Consider the following 19,431-nt stretch of genomic DNA (forward strand, 5'->3'; position numbering starts at 1 on the left):
ATACTTGTTATATCTGTTTGAACATGGCGCTGATTTTGACTACGGTAAATTTTGTTTTCTTAACTGTTCACTTTGTGTACGATACCGTCACCACACAAACACGATCTCATGATTTTCTTACACATAAGCCCCAAAATGACGCATGCAATGTAGTAATATACAGGCTTTTGTGAGTCTTTGTTTTATTACTGAGTTGTATTTATGAGTGAAAAACCTGCAAATACATCTGAATTTCAATGGAAATAGAGCCAGTTTATGACCATGATAATTTGATAATGATATCATATGAAGATATGAACCAGTGATCCCCGGGCAGGTTATTTGAAAACTACACGTTCATGCAAATTCTCCTCAACTCTGGGCAAGTAATAATGATAAAACGATCTTGAATGTACATGTCGATGCCGAAACCAAATGGACATGTATCGTCGGCTCCTGTCAGACCTGTGAACATTTGCTACAGGCCTAGATGCAAACTAGGCCTAAAGTGTTATTGTATTTGCCATATAAGTCCATCCATTTTTCCATTTACAGTTTGTCAAGACTGTGAACATGGTGAAGTCATCAAGTAATACAGGTTTAATGCCAACTCATTCACACATTAAGTCATTACAACATTAAGCTAACTGAATTACTCAACTAGAACTCTTAATACACTATAGTGATATCTTTACTATCAGAAATGAAGATGTCAGTTGTTTTTTCTTTGCTAGTGAAACATGGGGCGGCGGGACAAGTCAGTACTGACAACATATGGCCGTCACAGGAACCGTGTGGTGGCCACAGACGTCTGGAGTTCAGATGAAGACAAGAAGAAGCATGTGTTCAGTTTCAGCTCTGGGGGGTCAATCAACTTATCCTCTGCTGAAAGTGATGTGTCCTTACTTGATCTGTCAAAGAAAGTACCTGTGACCAAAAGGAAAACCACGTAATGAACAGCAATTTACATACTGTGTTTTAGTCATGATAGTCAGGCCGTATAATAGATAGGATTTTGCAAGTTCTGACGGAAAATATTCCAAAATAAACTTATTTGTGTAGCTCAATATTTTTTTATTCCATTTGGCATTAGGCATGTTCAGTTGTTTTTGGAGTTCTCTTTTTTACATGTTTTAAGTGCAAGATGCATACTATTTGACCAGCCTTTTGCATGTATTTACTTTGTTGTTATTTGTATTTAATATAAGTGTGTACAGTGGCAAAAGACTTCATCAGTGTTCATGTGTACCAGTAATTGCCAGTTTTTACCTATAAAATTAGGCATGGACCGGTAATTCATGTGACTGCCAGGCCCTATTGACCGGCAAATAAAGTACCTTATAAATCTTTGTTGTTGAACATCGGTAATACTCATATAAGTATATATTTCAAACTAAGTCAGCTTGTCTTGGGTGTCCCCTTGCAAATGTAAAATAATTCTATATTTTGTTATTGTGTCTCTTATCAGTTGTTCTAGAAAAAAATGTTGCTTTTGATTAGTTTGAAGTCTCACTTATCATGTAAAAAGATAATAAAAGCAGACATTCTGTTCCTGAATAATATGTACTGGTATTTGTCAAACACTATACTAGAAAGTTGCATTTTGGTGTAGTGAGTACATATGTTCTAAGATATTGATGTATATGTGATTCTTATACAGTGCCAAGAATACAAAGAACACCAAGACACAAAAAACAAAGGGAGTAAATAAGGAGAACCGTTACATCAAGAAAAATGGTGGAAATAAGAAGGGGAAAAAATTTGCTGTTTTCTCAGAAACAGAAAAGGTAAATAATTATTTTTTCAAATCCATTATGTAACATAAAGTGCCTATTTAATGTTCATACAATCATTGTATTTTATTGCCAGTGTGCACGGTTAAAATGGTAATGCTATGGTAATAATTAGTTCTGTTGCCTAAATATGCTGCCAACTTATAAATCATATTTTTTAACAACATTGTCTTGTGCATGTTGTGACAGTGTTTATTATATGAAACAACAAATATAAATTGTGGCAAACATATGGATTCACAAAATTGTGGTATAGCCAGTGAGAAATGTGCCTGCACAAGTAATCCTGACAAACACATAGAAAATAATGAATATATTAACATCGATTTACACGCTCAAGGAGACCTTTGAAGATCTGGGTTAGAATAAATCTTCGGGGGCACTGGTGGCCCAGGCATGTAAGGTGCCACAATTCACTGTGCAGAGTTGCATCCCTTGGGCACGCCTTTGATTGTGGGTTCGAAATTGCCATTCGCCCCAAATGTTCATTGGTTTGTCAGCACAATACCATGTATACCCGTGCTCGTGGGTTTCACCAAAGTGGTAAATGGCTAAGACCTGCCTCACTTTTGGCTTTCCTTCCACATCAAGCTATCATGCCGTGATATAACTGGTATACTGTTAAAAGCGGCGTTAAACCCCTGCACTCACTCATGGGAATAGGTCTTCAGCAACCTATGCTTGCATAAGAGGCGACAATGCTTGTCATAAGAGGCGACTAACAGGACTACTGCTTTACTACGCATCTTGTGGTAGGGTCTTGGTGTCAATAGTTTGTGTGCTTGTTTGGGCGTTTGCAAATTTGGTCAATGAAAACATGAAATTTACGATCACCAGACATGATGATTTACAAATTCAATGGTGTTTCTTTACTGTTTGCCACACAATGTTTCATATGCAGAAATTAAGATTAGATGTGTATTTGTCTCTACAAAAGCCATTGCCTGAGAACCAATTCTTGTATTTTTTTAAGCCTAAACATGATAAACATATTGTTCTGGTTGGCATTTTAAAGTGCACACCTTCATGACCCAGACATCTGTATAAGTGATGCACCTTAATAGGGGCACGAGTGGCCCAGTTGTCTAAGGTGCTGCAATTTGCTGTGCAGAGTTGTGTCCTTTGGGCACACCAGAAACTTATGATCGTGGGTTCGAATCCCTATTCGCCCCAGTTATGTTTCTAGGTTTGTAACCATTATATCGTGCTCGTGGGTTTCACCAAAATGATAAAACGGCTAAGACCTGCATCACCTCGGGCTTTCCTCCCACAAGCTGACATGCCGTGATATAACTGGAATGCTGTTCAACGTGGCGTTAAAACTAATTCACTCAGTTGATAGAAACCTGGGGACCGAATGGATCGGATGGTCAGGCTCAGTGGTGCTCATTTGATGCATGTCATCGTATCCCAATTGTGTTGATCGATGCTCATGATGTCAGTCAGTGGATTGCAAGACTCCCATTTTGTGCAGACCTATGTCATATAGCTGGAAAATACCTGAGTCACAAACAAACACACTTTTAAAAACTACAATTTCTATCCCAGCACTAATATTACATGTTGATGTATTTTCAGGACAGTTGTTCAAGCACAGGAGGAGAAAGTTTAGTGTTTTCAGTCAAGGCTGTGAATCAGAGGGTTCTGCGGGACAGGAATGGCCTGACAGATTCCTCCATGTCCACAGGAAGTCCGGCTTCAAAACGCCGCACTCGCAGACACAAGCAAAAAGCAACCAACAAGAAGAAAGATGATCTTTCCTACAACTTCAGTGAGTTTGACGACTACAGTCTTGTTGTGCTGTCTGGAACACCACAAAGTGCCAACAAGAAGCCCAAGAACAAAGCCTTGACTTCTGGCATCGAGACAAGCACTCCTTTCCGGGACGCCAAGAAGAACAGTCACATAGTAGAGAAGATTAAGGATCCCAATATATCTCTTATTGACCTTGTAGAAGACAGTCCATTTGTTTCCGATCTTCACAGTAGTCTTCAAGACTCACCACATTCATTGTCTGATATGACGGGTATAACATCCAGCTATGGCGCTAGTCCATCATTAGTTGTGTCTAGTAATGCCGCCAAGAGGTCAGTGAGGAATAACAGTCCTCATCTTTCTGTTGATAAGAACATGAAGAAATTGAAGGAGCGAGACGTGAAACTGCTAGAGGAGAGTGTTCAGGACTTGCATATAAGTGATCGTTCACGGAGACGTGGTGACCAGGGCGATGCGAGCACAACCTCGGCTTTGGACTCCTTCCAGCAGTCTCAGAGCCTTTTTGACAGTTCCATAGAGGCAAGGTCATCACATCTATCAAGAAACGTCTCAGACTCTAGTCGACAAATTAGTCCCAACAGTTGTGTGGTGCAGTTACAAAAAATGCGTGATAGCCTGTTACGGTCACAGCTTAGTGATAATGTCTTTTCTCCATTAAGGACAAATATACACAACACACGTTCAATATCGAAAGAGACTGAAAATGTGATAAGTGGTAGAAAGTTAAGGTCACAGAATGTGGATACAGAGGGAGAAGAATGCTGCCCCAAAGTGGACTTGAGTTTGGTTGATGAACACGGTGGGGGGGAATATAGTACAGATTACAGCACAGAGGAAGACGAGGAAGAGGAGGACCTCAGTGACATCTACGAGGATGAGGAAGATGAAGATGAAGATGAGGACAGTTCGGCTGGTGGGATCGATGAGACAAAATATTCTCTTACAGATAATGTAGTGAGTGGTGATTGGTCCGTAGAGATGGTGTCAGGGTACTTGTCAGAGGTGAAGGAGATGGATATGTCTGTAGGATCTCTGCAGGGATTACAGAAGTCAGTGTATTACTCTGCAGAGTCCGACGGATCCTTCTACCGAACTGCTGAAGGGTCTAGCGCCGTGCATCAAGACAGGCGAGTCAAAGACAGGAAGAAAAACAAGCATCTGGAGAAGACCTTTGATGATGGGAACATGTCCAGGTCGTTTGTGGTGAGTTTTTGTTTCGTTGATCTTCTGATCTGGCTACAAGTACAACATGTCTGTTGTGTAACACATATGCTTACAGTTTAATTTGTCTATGTGTAGATAATTGTTATGTAAAAACTATCATTAGGAATCCCTGGATCATGTAGATACTATTGCAGAAAACCGAAACTGGCCAAGGATCTCAGGACCCCCTTAACTCTGTTAATATAGTTTGTAACACTGCTGGAAATGTTAAGCTGTATTCAATATTCAACCCCTGTTTTGCTTGGCCCTCAATCTCATTAAGTCAGATCTTAGTTCTCGCTGCCGCTAAACAAAGCGGTAGCGAGAACTAAGATATGGTTTTGATCAGATTGCTTGGCCCTGTTCCACACAGGAATTTAGGGCTACAATGATCATGACTATCTTTAACATAGATTTACAACCATATAGTGCTAAGATCGCCTTGTGGAACGGGGCCAGATCTACAAAGCAAGCAATCCTTTGATCATGTCAGGCTCCCTCTGAAATGAATCTGACTCAGCTACTTGTCTGTGACTACAGGAGATGCTGACGCCCAACAAAAAGTCACAGTCATCCCCACCATTATCGCCAAGAAGTAAACTCTTCCAGATGTGTGAACAGAAGGCGCCCGTCACCTTCCAGGACGTCATCCCTGACAAGTAAGTATAGTAGCAATTAAACATTAATGTCAAAATTAAGAGATACCTGTGTTTATACCTCATCCAAGCAATCATTTCACTTTGTATAATGCTCTGTTTTGTTAGTTATTCATCACATGAATATTAGTTGTCAAGGAAATTCATCAAAACTAACAATGTAAGATTGGAAATTTCGATATCCACATCTGATGCTAATTCCAAGCCCTGAGGAAACTATGTGTGGTTCATGTGTCAGTGAGGGGTGGCAGGGGGCTAGGGGTGCAGGGATTTACCTATGATTCCAAACTAAGTGCCCATGTTGGCAATAAAACTGGAAGAATTATAGCCCTCAAATGCTTCTCGTCTATGAGGACTAACATCATTCGATTTTCACTTATCCTGATCACTGTTGAGAAGTATCAGGCCTACCGTGAATTTCAGAGTCAGCAATATTCAAGCTGTCACAATGGCCATTACATAACCAGGGCAACCTGACTGAATGCTTGAGCAGCAAATCTACACTTTAGTCAGCTTTTATGGTATGACTATATTACCGTGGTATAGGTAAATCTTGTAATCCACACCTTTTTTATGATAGTTTCTGGAATGTTTTTGAAGTGGAATTACACCTACCTCCATTCTGAATTGATTAGAAAAGAACCCATTTGTTTGTCACAAAATAGTGATGCCCTCCCTTTTGTCGCCAATGACAGGTACTTTGTTCACCGAACTCGCTAAAGGAAATCTCTTTCGATCAATCCTAATTGATGTGTCATAAAAGTTCAACAAAGATCAAGAAACATTTTGCATATGACATGTTTAATAGGTTTGTAAGTGTCACCATTATGACTTAACTACTGTGATAATATAGTGTACCATGCTGTGACCCAACTACTGTAATAATATAGTGTACCATGCTGTGACCCAACTACTGTGATAATATAGTGTACCATGCTGTGACCCAACTACCGTGATAATATAGTGTACCATGCTGTGACCCAACTACCGTGATAATATAGTGTACCATGCTGTGACCCAACTACTGTGATAATATAGTGTACCATCCTGTGACCCAACTACTGGGAAAATATAGTGTACCATGCTGTGACCCAACTACTGGGATAATATAGTGTACCATCCTGTGACCCAACTACTGTGATAATATAGTGTACCATGCTGTGACCCAACTACTGTGATAATATAGTGTACCATGCTGTGACCCAACTACTGTGATAATATAGTGTACCATGCTGTGACCCAACTACTGTGATAATATAGTGTACCATGCTGTGACCCAACTACTGTGGTAATATAGTGTACCATGCTGTGACCCAACTACCGTGATAATATAGTGTACCATGCTGTGACCCAACTACTGGGATAATATAGTGTACCATGCTGTGACCCAACTACTGGGATAATATAGTGTACCATGCTGTGACCCAACTACTGTGATAATATAGTGTACCATGCTGTGACCCAATTACCATGATAATATAGTGTACCATGCTGTGACCCAACTACCGTGATAATATAGTGTACCATTCTGTGACCCAACTACTGGGATAATATAGTGTACCATGCTGTGACCCAACTACTGGGATAATATAGTGTACCATGCTGTGACCCAACTACTGTCATAATATAGTGTACCATGCTGTGACCCAACTACTGTCACAATATAGTGTACCATGCTGTGACCCAACTACCGTGATAATATAGTGTACCATGCTGTGACCCAAACAAGCAGGAAGGGAAGGAGTATATTTGATATGCTAGAGGTGTTTGCCTTTGTTGCAGCATGATGAAGAAGATTGTGAAGATAGGTGAGGGTGTATATGGTGAAGTCTTCCGAGCTGATCGCAGTGGGAACTCAGTTGCTATCAAGGTAGGTCTTTGTCTGGATGTCGTGGAGAGGCAGATCAACCCTAAACTGAAAATTGAAATGTTGAACCATGTAATGTTAGTTCTAACTACTTAGTCATGAGATCATTCACTGAATCATTGGATCATCAGGTTGTTAATGTTAGTTAATGTTTGTGTTTGCTGCTGATTTTGTGAGGATGCCTATGTATATTGCTATTTGTTGGTTTGTTGTGCTGTTGTATTCCCTTTTCGTATCTTGTTTGCATAGCACCATTTTGAAATATGCATGTTAGGATACAAATTAAAACTACAAATATTGAAAAATATGTATTTGCAAGATTGTTTTACTACTACTTATTCTGGACAAATGCAGTCTGTGACATTAGCCACTCCAAAACCCAAGTCTAGTTTACTGGTACATGTAGTAAAATTTGTTCTGATCTAGTAAGATCAGTGATGCTAGTCTTAAAATCTACTGATGCCAAAATACAACATGTACAAGTAGACACCAATGTTTTGACACAGGCTGATAATGTATTCTGATAAACAGTGCCCTGATTTGTTGTTACCTTCCTACTATGACTGCGATGTGCTCAATAACATCAATGAAAATGAAATATGAAATTCTTCTGGTGTAGGCTGCCAGAGAATCAAGACACTAATTTTCAGCCATCTGTAACATCAGTAACGCACCAAATAAAGTAGTGCCATGTAATATGTGTTACAGTTTGTTACAAGTACCTGACATCAGTGTTGACCATTAATTGACCACCAGTTCCTTCCCTTCCCAGATTATTCCGATAGAGGGCAACTTTGAGGTGAATGATGAACCACAGAAAACATTCTCAGAGATTCTGCCGGAAGTTGTCATCTCGACGTAAGTTCCCAACAAAAGGAATATAAAATTATAATCTAAAAAATTATATCTTGTATAAGGGCTCAGGTACTAGGTTTGGGTGGGAACTGAGTAGTACCTGTGGTTAGTAAAATGATATATTGTTTAACGATCAAAATTATCTAGAACTCCGTGAATACACTACAGGTCAGGAATGTTCACATTTCCCTCGGACTATTCACGCATTCCTTCTGACTTTTATATTTTTTAATAAAAATAAGGTTCAGTCCACTTCAGTTATGCATGACAAGATCGTTGTATAGTGTACTAAAATACTTTTTGTCCGGGCTCTGGCTGAACATTTCTTTGTCAGACATTTTTTACCAATCTTTTGAGACCTGCAGCGGGTACCCGAGTAGATATCAGAAATGTAGCAAAACGGAACCCACAAAGGAGGTCATTTTTTGTTTTGTTTTTTGGGTGCGTTCTGCCCCAGCCTGCAACTACTCAAAGTGGTTTACTCACCAAGTATTCACTCACTCACTCACTCACTGCTTGTATTCCACAGAGAGCTGAGTGGTCTCCGCCTCCAGGGCAGGAACACCACACCCAACTTCTGTCGGGTCAACAGGTAAGTTCCCACACAGTTACTCAGACACTCAGACACTCATAGTTGGGGCTCATTGTACAAGCGACCACCTCTGCCAGGAGAGCGGAAGGTCAAAGGTTTGATCCCGGCCTGGTTATAACAAAAGGGGGGCACAGGTGGTCCAGTCGTCTAAGGCGCAGCGATTCGCTGTGCAGAGTTGCGTCCCTTGGGCACGCCAGAAACCTATGATTATGTTTCTAGGTTTGTCAGCACCATACTCGTGCTCGTGGGTTTCATTGAAGTTGTAAACGTCTGAGACCTGCTTCACTTCGGGCTTTCCTCCCACATTAAGCTGACACGCCGCGATATAATTGGAATACTGTTAAAAGCTCACACTCATACCAAAGGACATTAAAAGATGGTACTTGCGTTTAGCCTGCCTAGGTGCTCGACATTAAGGGGCTTAAACAACGTATGGTCAGCTCGGAGTCAGTATACTGTGTTTGAATGGGGTATTCATGTTAAACTGTGTCATATTATCTCAGTTGGCTACCACTGTAAACTTTGGCATCACTCCGGACTAGTACAAGCATGCATGTCGCTATGTAAGTGCAGTAATCTTGGGCACGACATTAAACCCCATTGCACCTTACCTCATTGTACAAGCAAATCTACAGGTAACACACTTTGTCATGAAAAAGGAAATCGTAATTCTTATGTTTCTGTGAAACTGTAGACGGGTCAACTGGGATCTGTCAACTGTTTGGTAGTGCATGATGGTTCCGTGTTGGAATCATGTTGACCGTGTTGCATGTATATGTTCCATGTTTCTAGTGTGGCGTGTGTACAAGGCCGCTACCCGGACCACCTGCTAGCACAGTGGGATATCTACAACAAGAAAAGGAAATCGGAAAATGATCGACCAGGTTAGAGAGTTTCATGTGCTCATATTATGAGGCCCTCATCCTAATTTTGTAAGTTGCTGATTTTCTGTGAGAAAGATCGAATTCCTTTGACAACAATCACCTGCAAATATAGTTTGGAAAGTTTGCAGTAAATTGTTTTTATGGCCTTTTCACATCTCTCATTGTTACATATGGAATTCACAGTTGTATCCTTTATCAATGCCTCGTCACACCATGATCCAATCATAATGAGTTCCAATTAGATATGCCCATGTTATGACCCTTGGTTCGCCAGCACTATTTCCTTCATTTGCTTTTTATAGGTTTCACCCATAAACAGTCAATGTCTAAGACATGTGTCACTTCAGGCCTTCCTCTCAGATGGGGCATGTGTCACTGAAACTCCATCATACAACTGTGACCAGTGAAAGTGTTGCTAAATCCCACTCACTCACTCCCTCCCTCACTCACTCACTCACTCACTCACTCACTCACTCACTCACTCATTTGTATTCTCTAACTATGTCATACCAATGTTTCTGAAAGTTGTGCTGTATTCTGTTTTCAGATATATTTGATGAGAACCAGCTGTTCATCTTGTTTGAGTTTGCTGATGGGGGGTCTGACCTCGAGTCTTTTCAGGTACTGTCTGACAAGCATTGACTTGGCCTTACTTTACATATCAAGAGTTTGTAGGTACATGGACATGATGGAATAGTGATGGATTGGTTCCTGAGTAAGACCAATCCAAAGTGCGAGTATTGTTGGTTTGATGCCAACATGGTTGTTTATGCAAAACATAAACTCTCTCGGCAATGTTAGTCATCACTACGCAGTCATCACAAGAAACCTACGCAAAACAGATGTAGTTGATGTAATATACACTGCATCCTCTATTTCACCAGGGCTAGCATTTCGGTAACCCCTGGACCCATCCCCCTGGTTCTCGCAATCTCAAATCACACACCCTTTAGGCAAAATGATTGGCTACGCTGCTAGGTCTAACAGACCAATTAGAATGCAAGTTACAAACCAGCCTCAATGTTGGCTTGGTGATATCAACAACATGGCGGCCAGTCCCATGTCAATAGTGTTTGCTAGAAATTCTAAGTTGAAAAACTGACTGACGCTCAAAAGAAAGCCCTGGAAATATTAATGGAAAGGATGTCTTCATGTGCATCAAAATGGCGCTGGCTTTGGTTTCTAGGCAATACGAGTTACCTATCTTACCCATGTTCTTTTTCCTCACCTTGACGTTAATTGGTCGGTAAAATGTTAATGTAAATCAAGGCATATCGTGAGAAATCAAACATTGGTCAAGGGGTTAGTGTAGGTTTATCGAAGTCATTGTTGATATCATAGCAGATGCTGACACCCATTATTGTTGATGTCATAGTAGATGGCGACACACATCATTGTTGATGTCATAGTAGATGTTGACACCCATCATTGTTGATGTCATAGTAGATGGCGACACACATCATAGTTGATGTCCTAGTAGATGTTGACACCCATCATTGTTGATGTCATAGTAGATGGCAACATTCATCATTGTTGATGTCATAGTAGATGGCGACACACATTATTGTTGATGTCGTAGTAGATGGCAACACACATTATTGTTGATGTCATAGTAGATGTTGACACCCATCATTGTTGATGGTTATAGGTGCAAAAACGTTCAACACAACGTTCGACCCCATTTCGCCTTACCCCCAAATTAATGATGGTACTTGTTTTGTTATAACACACATCAGGCAATGTTTGCAGGGTTTCACAAATGTCATTTACATTGAACACCTGCAGCAATTGATTTAGGGTTTCTTCCCTCATTAATCTTGCATGCCAGGATGTAGCCAAAACATTTCAAAACGTTAAACTGACATCACACTTAAGTAGAGTTTAAAGAGTTGAAAAGATTTCTAGAAAAATTGCCTGTTTCAACTCATACCTTAGAGTTTTGAAAATACAAAACAAAATTGTAGATGTTGGAGAAATGTGATTTGGATTTCTAAGACGCTCTTTGTTTAAAATGTTCACTGCTATGTAAGTCTGATCAGTGTCGTTGAATGTGTTCCAGTTTGCTCATCCCTGGCAGGCTAAGAGCATTCTCCAGCAGGTCTCTGTGTCTCTCGCTGTGGCGGAGGAACAGCTAGAGTTCGAGCATCGAGATCTACACATCGGCAATGTCCTTGTGCGAAGCAACAGCACTGATGACAACATCACTTACCGTCTTGCTGATGGTGTTGTTGAGACGGAGAGTCATGGCGTTATGGTCAGCATCATTGACTTCACATTGTCCCGACTCAGGAAGGGTGAGTTATGGTTTCAAACTGGACGGAGCGAAACTCGGAAGTTTGTCTGTCCTAGGGACCGACCATTTCATATTCTGGGGTGATGGGGTGGGTGGGATTTTATCTAGATACAAAATACCAAGTCCCCAAGAAATATAATTACCAAAAACATGGTCTCATCTTAGTTGTTTATTTCAGACGGCTGTACAGTGTTCTGCGACATATCGAAGGACGACAGCTTGTTCGAGGGCACCGGGGACTATCAGTTTGACATCTACAGGAACATGAAGATAGAGAACAAGTGAGGCAACCCACACTGTAGCTTAGTCATGCACAGGTTATTCTGTTGCACTGAAATATGAATCTACCACAGTGAGATGGATGTCTTTCTTGCTCTTTCACTCGCTCTCTCTGTTGCATGAATGTGGGATAGACCTCTCTCTGCATCTCTCTCTCTCTCTTCACTATTTTATTCAAATTTATTCATATATTATGATGATTATTGCTAGGGTAATGTGGTTTCATGTAGATTTATGCCTTGTTGCTGCATTCTTAACACCAACGGTTCTACAATGACATGTCTTTAATGCTCTTTTCCTCCAGGAATGAGTGGGAGCCGTTCAACCCTCACTCCAACATCCTGTGGCTCCACTACTTGGTCGACAAACTCCTCAAACAAAAGAGATACAAGCGTAACAGTAGAGAGGATCGGGAAGCTATGCGGTACCTGCGCCAGTTCCAGGCCGAGGTTCTTCAATTCACCAGCTGCAAACACCTGGTCCTGGAGAGCCACTTGTTCCAGACATGAACTTAAAAAAAAATGGGTGAAAAGTTCTAAACACAGGGTTCTAGACCACCTGTGTTAAATACATCTGAAAATACACCCAGCTGTCAGCGTGAAGGACATGAAACAATGAATGGATCAAGGGTCCATTTTCAGAAGTAGTTTGCCTGACAGAGGGGCAGACAGTAGATAACACAAGTACATGCTCTCAGAACATCACTACGTACATGATCTATATGTTCATATAGACAGGTGCTCTGGGTGTTGACTTGTCTATGTACAGGTTTGATTCCCATGCTTTCAGAGTCTGAATTCTTTGTCTTCCCATCATTATGTGAAAACACAAGTATTCACTTACACATCTGTGGTCATGGACCTGATCATGACCCGTGAACATCCGGGTAATTGTTGGTCTCCAGCAACCCATGCTTGTCGTAAGAGGCAACTAACGGAATTGGGTTGTCAGGCTCGCTGACTTGGTTGATGCATGTCATCATATCCCAATTATGTAGATCGATTCTCATGATCTCAATCACTGAATTGTCTGGTCTAGACTCAATTGTTTACAGACCGGTTGGTTTGTCATCCAATCAATGTTTATCTCAGTTGGTTTGTCAGCCAATCAATATTAATGTCAGTTGGTTTGTCAGCCAATCAATGTTAATGTCTATTGGTTTGTCTAGCAAGGAGTACAGAGAACCTATTTAACACTGAACCCAAAAGCTGGTTGTAAGACAATATTTTCCTGTGGAGGCTTTGTTGAGTGGCGTGTATTGAATCATGTGAGCATTGTACAAAACATTGATCCCAACATCCTGTGTTACAAGATAGGACTGTAACTGAAGTGTTGGAACTGAACGTTCTTTTGAAATGCAGTAGATTAAATATTGAAACATAATTTATATGGAAGGGAAATCAAATGATGATGACCATCTTCTAATGATAAAATTGCTTGTCCATCCAGAATACCCCTGTCAGTATTGTCCTCAACAAAAGGAGTGATATTATGGCATGTCTTTGGACAGTGAGAGAGTTGTTTGTACCATAACTGTAAATTTGTAATAAAGTGTATATCTGAATGAAGTCATTGTTTTGCAGTTATCTTTGGATCAACACATTGCTAAAATATATTTAAAGAGCCAAATTTGGGGGATTTTTTTTTTTCAAGTTTTACCATGGCAGGGTTATTTATTGCATTTGACAAATATGGTGGAGCTCTTACAATGAAAATGTATACATTTGTTAAACCATACTTTTCATGTTTTGTGTGCAAGCAAATAAGAATACCAAGGGATTTTCTTATTGCAGCTTTTAGCGCTGGTGGTCAAAGTCCCTAAAGCGAAAGTGTCACTTTAAGTGAGTGAGTTAGATTTTACGCCACTTTGAACATTATTGCAGTTATATCATGGCGTGTCAGCTTGGTGTGGGAGGAAAGCCGGGAAGTGATGCACGTCTTATAGACGTTTACCACTTTCGTGAAACCCACGAGCACGGGTACTGACAATCCTAGAAACATCGATTCGAACCAACAATCATAGATTTCTGGTGAGCCTAAAGGATGCAACTCTACACAGCGAACTTAGACAAATCGGACATTCGGTCCCCCTGCAGCTTTAAAGGGGCAATTCACCGAAATCAGTTGTTGCCTTTGTTGTTTTTCCCTGTATATCCCAGAAAGCTTGACTAGTTCGTGACCTGTGATGCGCCAACTGTAAGCGCATTTGTCTCTTTTATGAATGGTACAAGGTGCATTAGTGGGGCGGTTAAGGCTGGAGTTTGTCAAAATTGTGCACTTTGGGTTGAAAGCACCAAACTTGGCACACTTATACATTGAACCATTCCAAACATTTCTGGATATGGATCCACCTCAGCAGCGCCCCCTGGTGGCAGAAAATCCAAGATGGCCGCCAACTCGGTTGAAGTCTCCACTGATGCTAATCTATGCTTAATGTATCATAAATATCTGGTCAAATTCAGTAATTCATTGAGGGTTAGTTACAAAAATGTTGTATATAAATAAATTCATTATACGGCGCCCCTGGCGGCGACGGAAATCCAAGATGGCTACCAAAATTGCTTAATTTTCAGAAATTGTCAAATATCTGTTAACAAGAAAAATATTATTTGTCCAATTCAATTCAATTTGTTTGACAAAATGTTTGACTGAATGTTTTAGCTTTTGGTACTCAAATTCTTTTACCTGAAATTAAATTTTAAATATTAGACTTTGGTCTTTATAAACTAATAAAAAAAGAACATGGAATGAGGAATACATAGATCCATTTAATTATGTTTGACAATGTTCATTGTCGTACAGCTATGAATTTTTTTTAAATGCATTTGAAATAAATATTTCCATATTAGTGCCTGTTTGAGGGTCTTTTAGAAATGCTAAATAACATAAGTTGTTATGCAAGTACTATCAGAATTATCTTGCCTGAAGAATCTGAGATGGCTGCTTGTAGCAGACGACACATTTTGGAGAGCATTATTGTGGCAGGTAAATCTGAACGGTAAGTATCTTAACATTATCAAGCATCAGTCAATAAGACACCAGAACAAAAAAAACATTTGAAAACAAAACCTCTGGCACAAATAAGTTGTACTATATATCTTTACCTTTGAAAGAACATACACTTTCATCCTCATGAGTGGTTCACCAAAGTCTTTGGCAGTTCAACAAAATACAGTGTAGTCTACATGTATAGAATGTTTAATTTAACTGACTGGACAATTTGGAAATTGGATGAAATTTAGAAACATACGGTATAAATAGATATTTCAATCACTAACAGTTTGAAATTTGTGCCATCAAATCTTCACTCCAATATGCTAGTTTCATGACCACTCATTCTACTCATGTAAGGAGACCTGAAGTGAACACAAGGATATATAGTGCAAACATAGATATAAGGAGTTTCATTTCCCCAAACAGTGATATGCCATACAGAGATAAATAATGCATGTTTTTGTGTTTATTTACAGTTAAACGTCGTCAAGATGCATACAATGAAAGCCAACGGCCATGTCAAAAGAACACAGGCTTATGAGTGGAACGTTCCCGAATCATTTGGTGAAGACAAATTTCTTATCATGTTTGGTGGATTGCATTTTGAAATAGCTGCTTTCTAGAGACTGGCTCGAATGATGTGGATGAACAACTGCAATCTGTGCTGCTGGGGTTGCATCAAGTGGAGCTGCTGATTCATTCAGCAAGTGTACCCACCTCACAAGAACAAGACATGCCCATCAGATCACAGCAGCTACACTCTACCTGCTACACCAGACATATGTTCATTATACGGAAACGGAAGCTAACAAAGAATACCTTCTAACTTTCAGGAGCTGGTGTGTTGCGAAGTCAGCTTCTCAACCCCAGTTTCACTACTGGTCCCTTGTTCTTGAACTAGAACTTTGCATATTGTGCCTGGTGGGTGCAATTCGAAAAGCAGATTTTCCAAAGTATGTAGCATCACTTGTCAGATTAATGCCACGGGTCTTCATGTTAGACCATGTCAACTATGCACGATGGCTTTCAGTTCATATTAGAGATATATCGTCCTTGTCAGTAGAACATCCAGCACTGTACCACAAATTTTGTTCTGGTGGATTTGCAGCACATAAAACGAAACGACTCAAAAGACTCAGGTTGCAGGGCAACTGTGCTCTTTTTTCCAGGTTGTACATAGCATGTCAGTCAAGAGTAGGAATTTCTTCAAACATGAAAATCAGCCATGGCCTCCTTCATTGTCGAATTTGGGAGAAATAAGATCTTGCAACAAAGCAGACCTTCTTGTACAACTTGAAAACCTACAAGCAGAGCCAGATTGAATCAACCAAATGAAACTTTTGTTTTGGAAATAATAAGGAAATGTAGGTATCTTTGGGAGAAGCATCGGTAATGGCAACAAAGTTTTGATAAGTCACCTGCTTTGTATTGTGCGGGGCTGTCGGGTAGCCTAGTGGTTAAAGCGTTCGCTCGTCACGCCGAAGACCCGGGTTCGATTCCCGACATGGGTACAATGTGTGAAGCCCATTTGTGGTGTCTCCCGCCGTGATATTGCTGGGATATTGCTAAAAGCGGCGTAAAGCCAAAACTCACTCACTCCATTGTATTGTGCGTTTACACTTGTTCTACTTGTAACACAAACCATATATTTCACCTGAGCATTCCTAATTTTATCATTACAGTGAATGTGTGAAAACCTAGACTAAACCTTTCACCTAGGCAGTTTATGAAATGCTGAAATATTCAGTTATTTTACAAATTGACTGAATTATCTGTCCATATATTTTATTATGATAACGAATTCTAAACATTTTTATGTTTATGTTTAATTTTATCACCCAGAGACTGAAAATGATAGACTTAAAAGAAAACGAAATATGTTTTGGCTTCTAATCCAAGCACAATTAGTCTACTGTGATGTTTGTAAGCCCTTATGAACGTTATCATATTTTTTAGTCAATCTGTTAAATAAATGGACATATTTTTCAGTCAATTTGTAAAATGACTGAAATCTTTAGACATTTTGTGAATTGCCTGAGTGAATCATTTTACAAATTGACTGTAACATATACATACCTACAAACGAAAAGTCTGGTGAAAACAGCGACCTTGTGTTTTCTGGCTCGCATCGAAAAACTTCCCAACGAAAAAGGAGAGGAACAAGAATGATTCTGTTCAATTCTACAACAAAATGCAAATATCGTAATTACGACCGACCAAAGTTATATGGAGTCTCTTGCTGCGCTGTCACGTGCATATTACATAGCATACATCTCACCCCACTTCAGACCTGACTTTAGAATGAATAAGTACCCCAGACACAATACATGCCAAATGGGAACCTTTGTCAGGTACTCTGTGTGGTGCTACCACATACATGTGATAAATTTATTAACCGAGCATCAAGTGAATGACGACAAATACACAGGTGTAGGGTTATACCAGAAAACATGGATGACAAGGGAGTAGTAATCGTATTTATCCAAGCAATCCGAAATCCGAAAATGCTTTCAATGCAGTGATACTTTTCTTTTTAATTAAATTATTACCATCAGGAATATTTTCAAATATCGACATCCCAGCTTCCATTTTCCTTTTGTCTGTTTGTTTCGGTTGAAGAAATTAATTAACATGCTCCCTTTGTAATAATGAAATCTTCATAGATCACGCTGACCTTACAGACGGTAGCCTAGTCTCTTGTCACGCTAAGTTGCGTTAGCGAGCAAATCGACTCGCGGCAAGCTTGTGAGCCGAAGCAGGCAGTGTTAGACATCCGGGTATGAGCCAGAGATTAGTGCCCCTTTAAGCCAGGTAAAGCACACATGCATTTATACAAGAATGTGTGTTTTCAAAGATACAAGAATGTGATCTGTCGTTAATACAATAACGTGAACTTTTGTTTATAAACTGGTGTGACATTTTATTATTCCTTCAGAAATATGAACTTTTTTTAATACAACAAAAGGGGATCTTAGTTTGGTTCCTGTAACCAGAGTATAAAATGCTTCCTAATGCAATATAAATGTCATAAAATATGACTGTTGAATATGAAATCATTTTTTTATGATAAATTTTATGATTCTGTAGGGGACATGGACTTCATATAGTGCTACGGCACTGGATCCATGTTTTAAACACCAGATTCATCTTGGTTGGGTTTTTATACGGAATTCGTCATGATTGGCATGGAATACTGCTGAGAGCGGCGTTAAACAACAAACAAACAAACCTCCCAATGCATCCGCGAAAATCCGGGGCAAAGTAGGTCTACAGCATCCCATGTTTGCCGTAAACGCCGACTATTCTTGTCAGAAGAGGCGACTAACCCCATCGGGTAGTCAGGCTTGCTGACTTGGTTGATGCATGTAATCGTATCCCAATTGCGTAGATCGATGCTCATGATTTTAATTACTGGATTATCTGGTCCAGACTCGATTATTTACAGACCGCCGTCATATAGCTGGAATATCGTTGCGTGCGGCGTTAAACAAACAAAGAAAGAAATTTCTCCCAATACTTTACATATTAATTATTTTCACGCAAACATACCAGTTAACAACCTTTGCCAAACAAATAAACCCTTTCTTGCCGGTCGATTTTAAACATGTTTTGTAATCCTGATAAATCACACTCATTACTGGTTTGCTTTCACAGAAACTTTATGATTTTTTTGGTCCTCTTCATCTAAATACCCTTTCTTCCCATGGCGTGTCAAGGCGAATCCTGTCCCCAACCGCACCGTATTATCTGATTGTTATGGCGGAAAGCAGAACCAGCTCAATGGGTCTATTGCCGTTAGCAATCCATACCTGATTATGTGACTAGACTTTTCAGTAGATGCAAATAGTCACGACATCGATCCCGTGGAAACACATTTATTCCATCAGTAGTACTTTTGATGGAGGTATTCTTAGACGATAACTTTGGTCTGATAAGAGAGTTGCGAAAGGTGGTATAGATGTGGGTCATTCTAGGTTGTGACACCTTAAAACATTTCAAAGCATTTTCTTAATAAGAAATATTGTTGTTATGGATTTATTTCTATGAATATGAGGAAGTCATTGGTGTTATTTGATGCGTAGAGAGATCCCTTTACCCCGAGAACGAGATATATTACTCTTCGTGAATGTAAGTGTACACCGGATTTCCGTGTCCCGTCACTTCACGGTAGCTTTGTCTCCCTGATACTGATGGGGATCTGATGGATATGAACTTCAGCACAGGAAGAGTACCCAGTAACCGGGAAGACCAAGAAGATAC

At 39.9% G+C, this 19,431-nt stretch overlaps 1 protein-coding gene across 1 annotated transcript; it reads left to right on the forward strand.

The window, feature by feature from the left end:
* Positions 1-21: 21 nt before the first annotated feature.
* On the forward strand, positions 22-12,760 carry LOC139452821 (serine/threonine-protein kinase haspin homolog). The gene is made up of 13 exons (XM_071234445.1): positions 22-44; positions 714-928; positions 1,640-1,766; positions 3,351-4,751; positions 5,292-5,410; positions 7,190-7,277; positions 8,047-8,132; positions 8,659-8,721; positions 9,514-9,605; positions 10,153-10,226; positions 11,665-11,899; positions 12,077-12,179; positions 12,482-12,760. Exons 2-13 carry the CDS (start codon positions 720-722, stop codon positions 12,684-12,686), a joined length of 2,802 nt encoding a protein of 933 aa, XP_071090546.1. The 5' UTR covers positions 22-44; positions 714-719; the 3' UTR covers positions 12,687-12,760.
* The last annotated feature ends 6,671 nt before the right edge of the window (positions 12,761-19,431 follow it).

Source organism: Haliotis cracherodii, unplaced genomic scaffold (genome assembly GCF_022045235.1).
Source record: "Haliotis cracherodii isolate W230 unplaced genomic scaffold, xgHalCrac1.p SCAF_9, whole genome shotgun sequence".
NCBI classification, from domain to species: Eukaryota; Metazoa; Mollusca; class Gastropoda; order Lepetellida; family Haliotidae; genus Haliotis; species Haliotis cracherodii.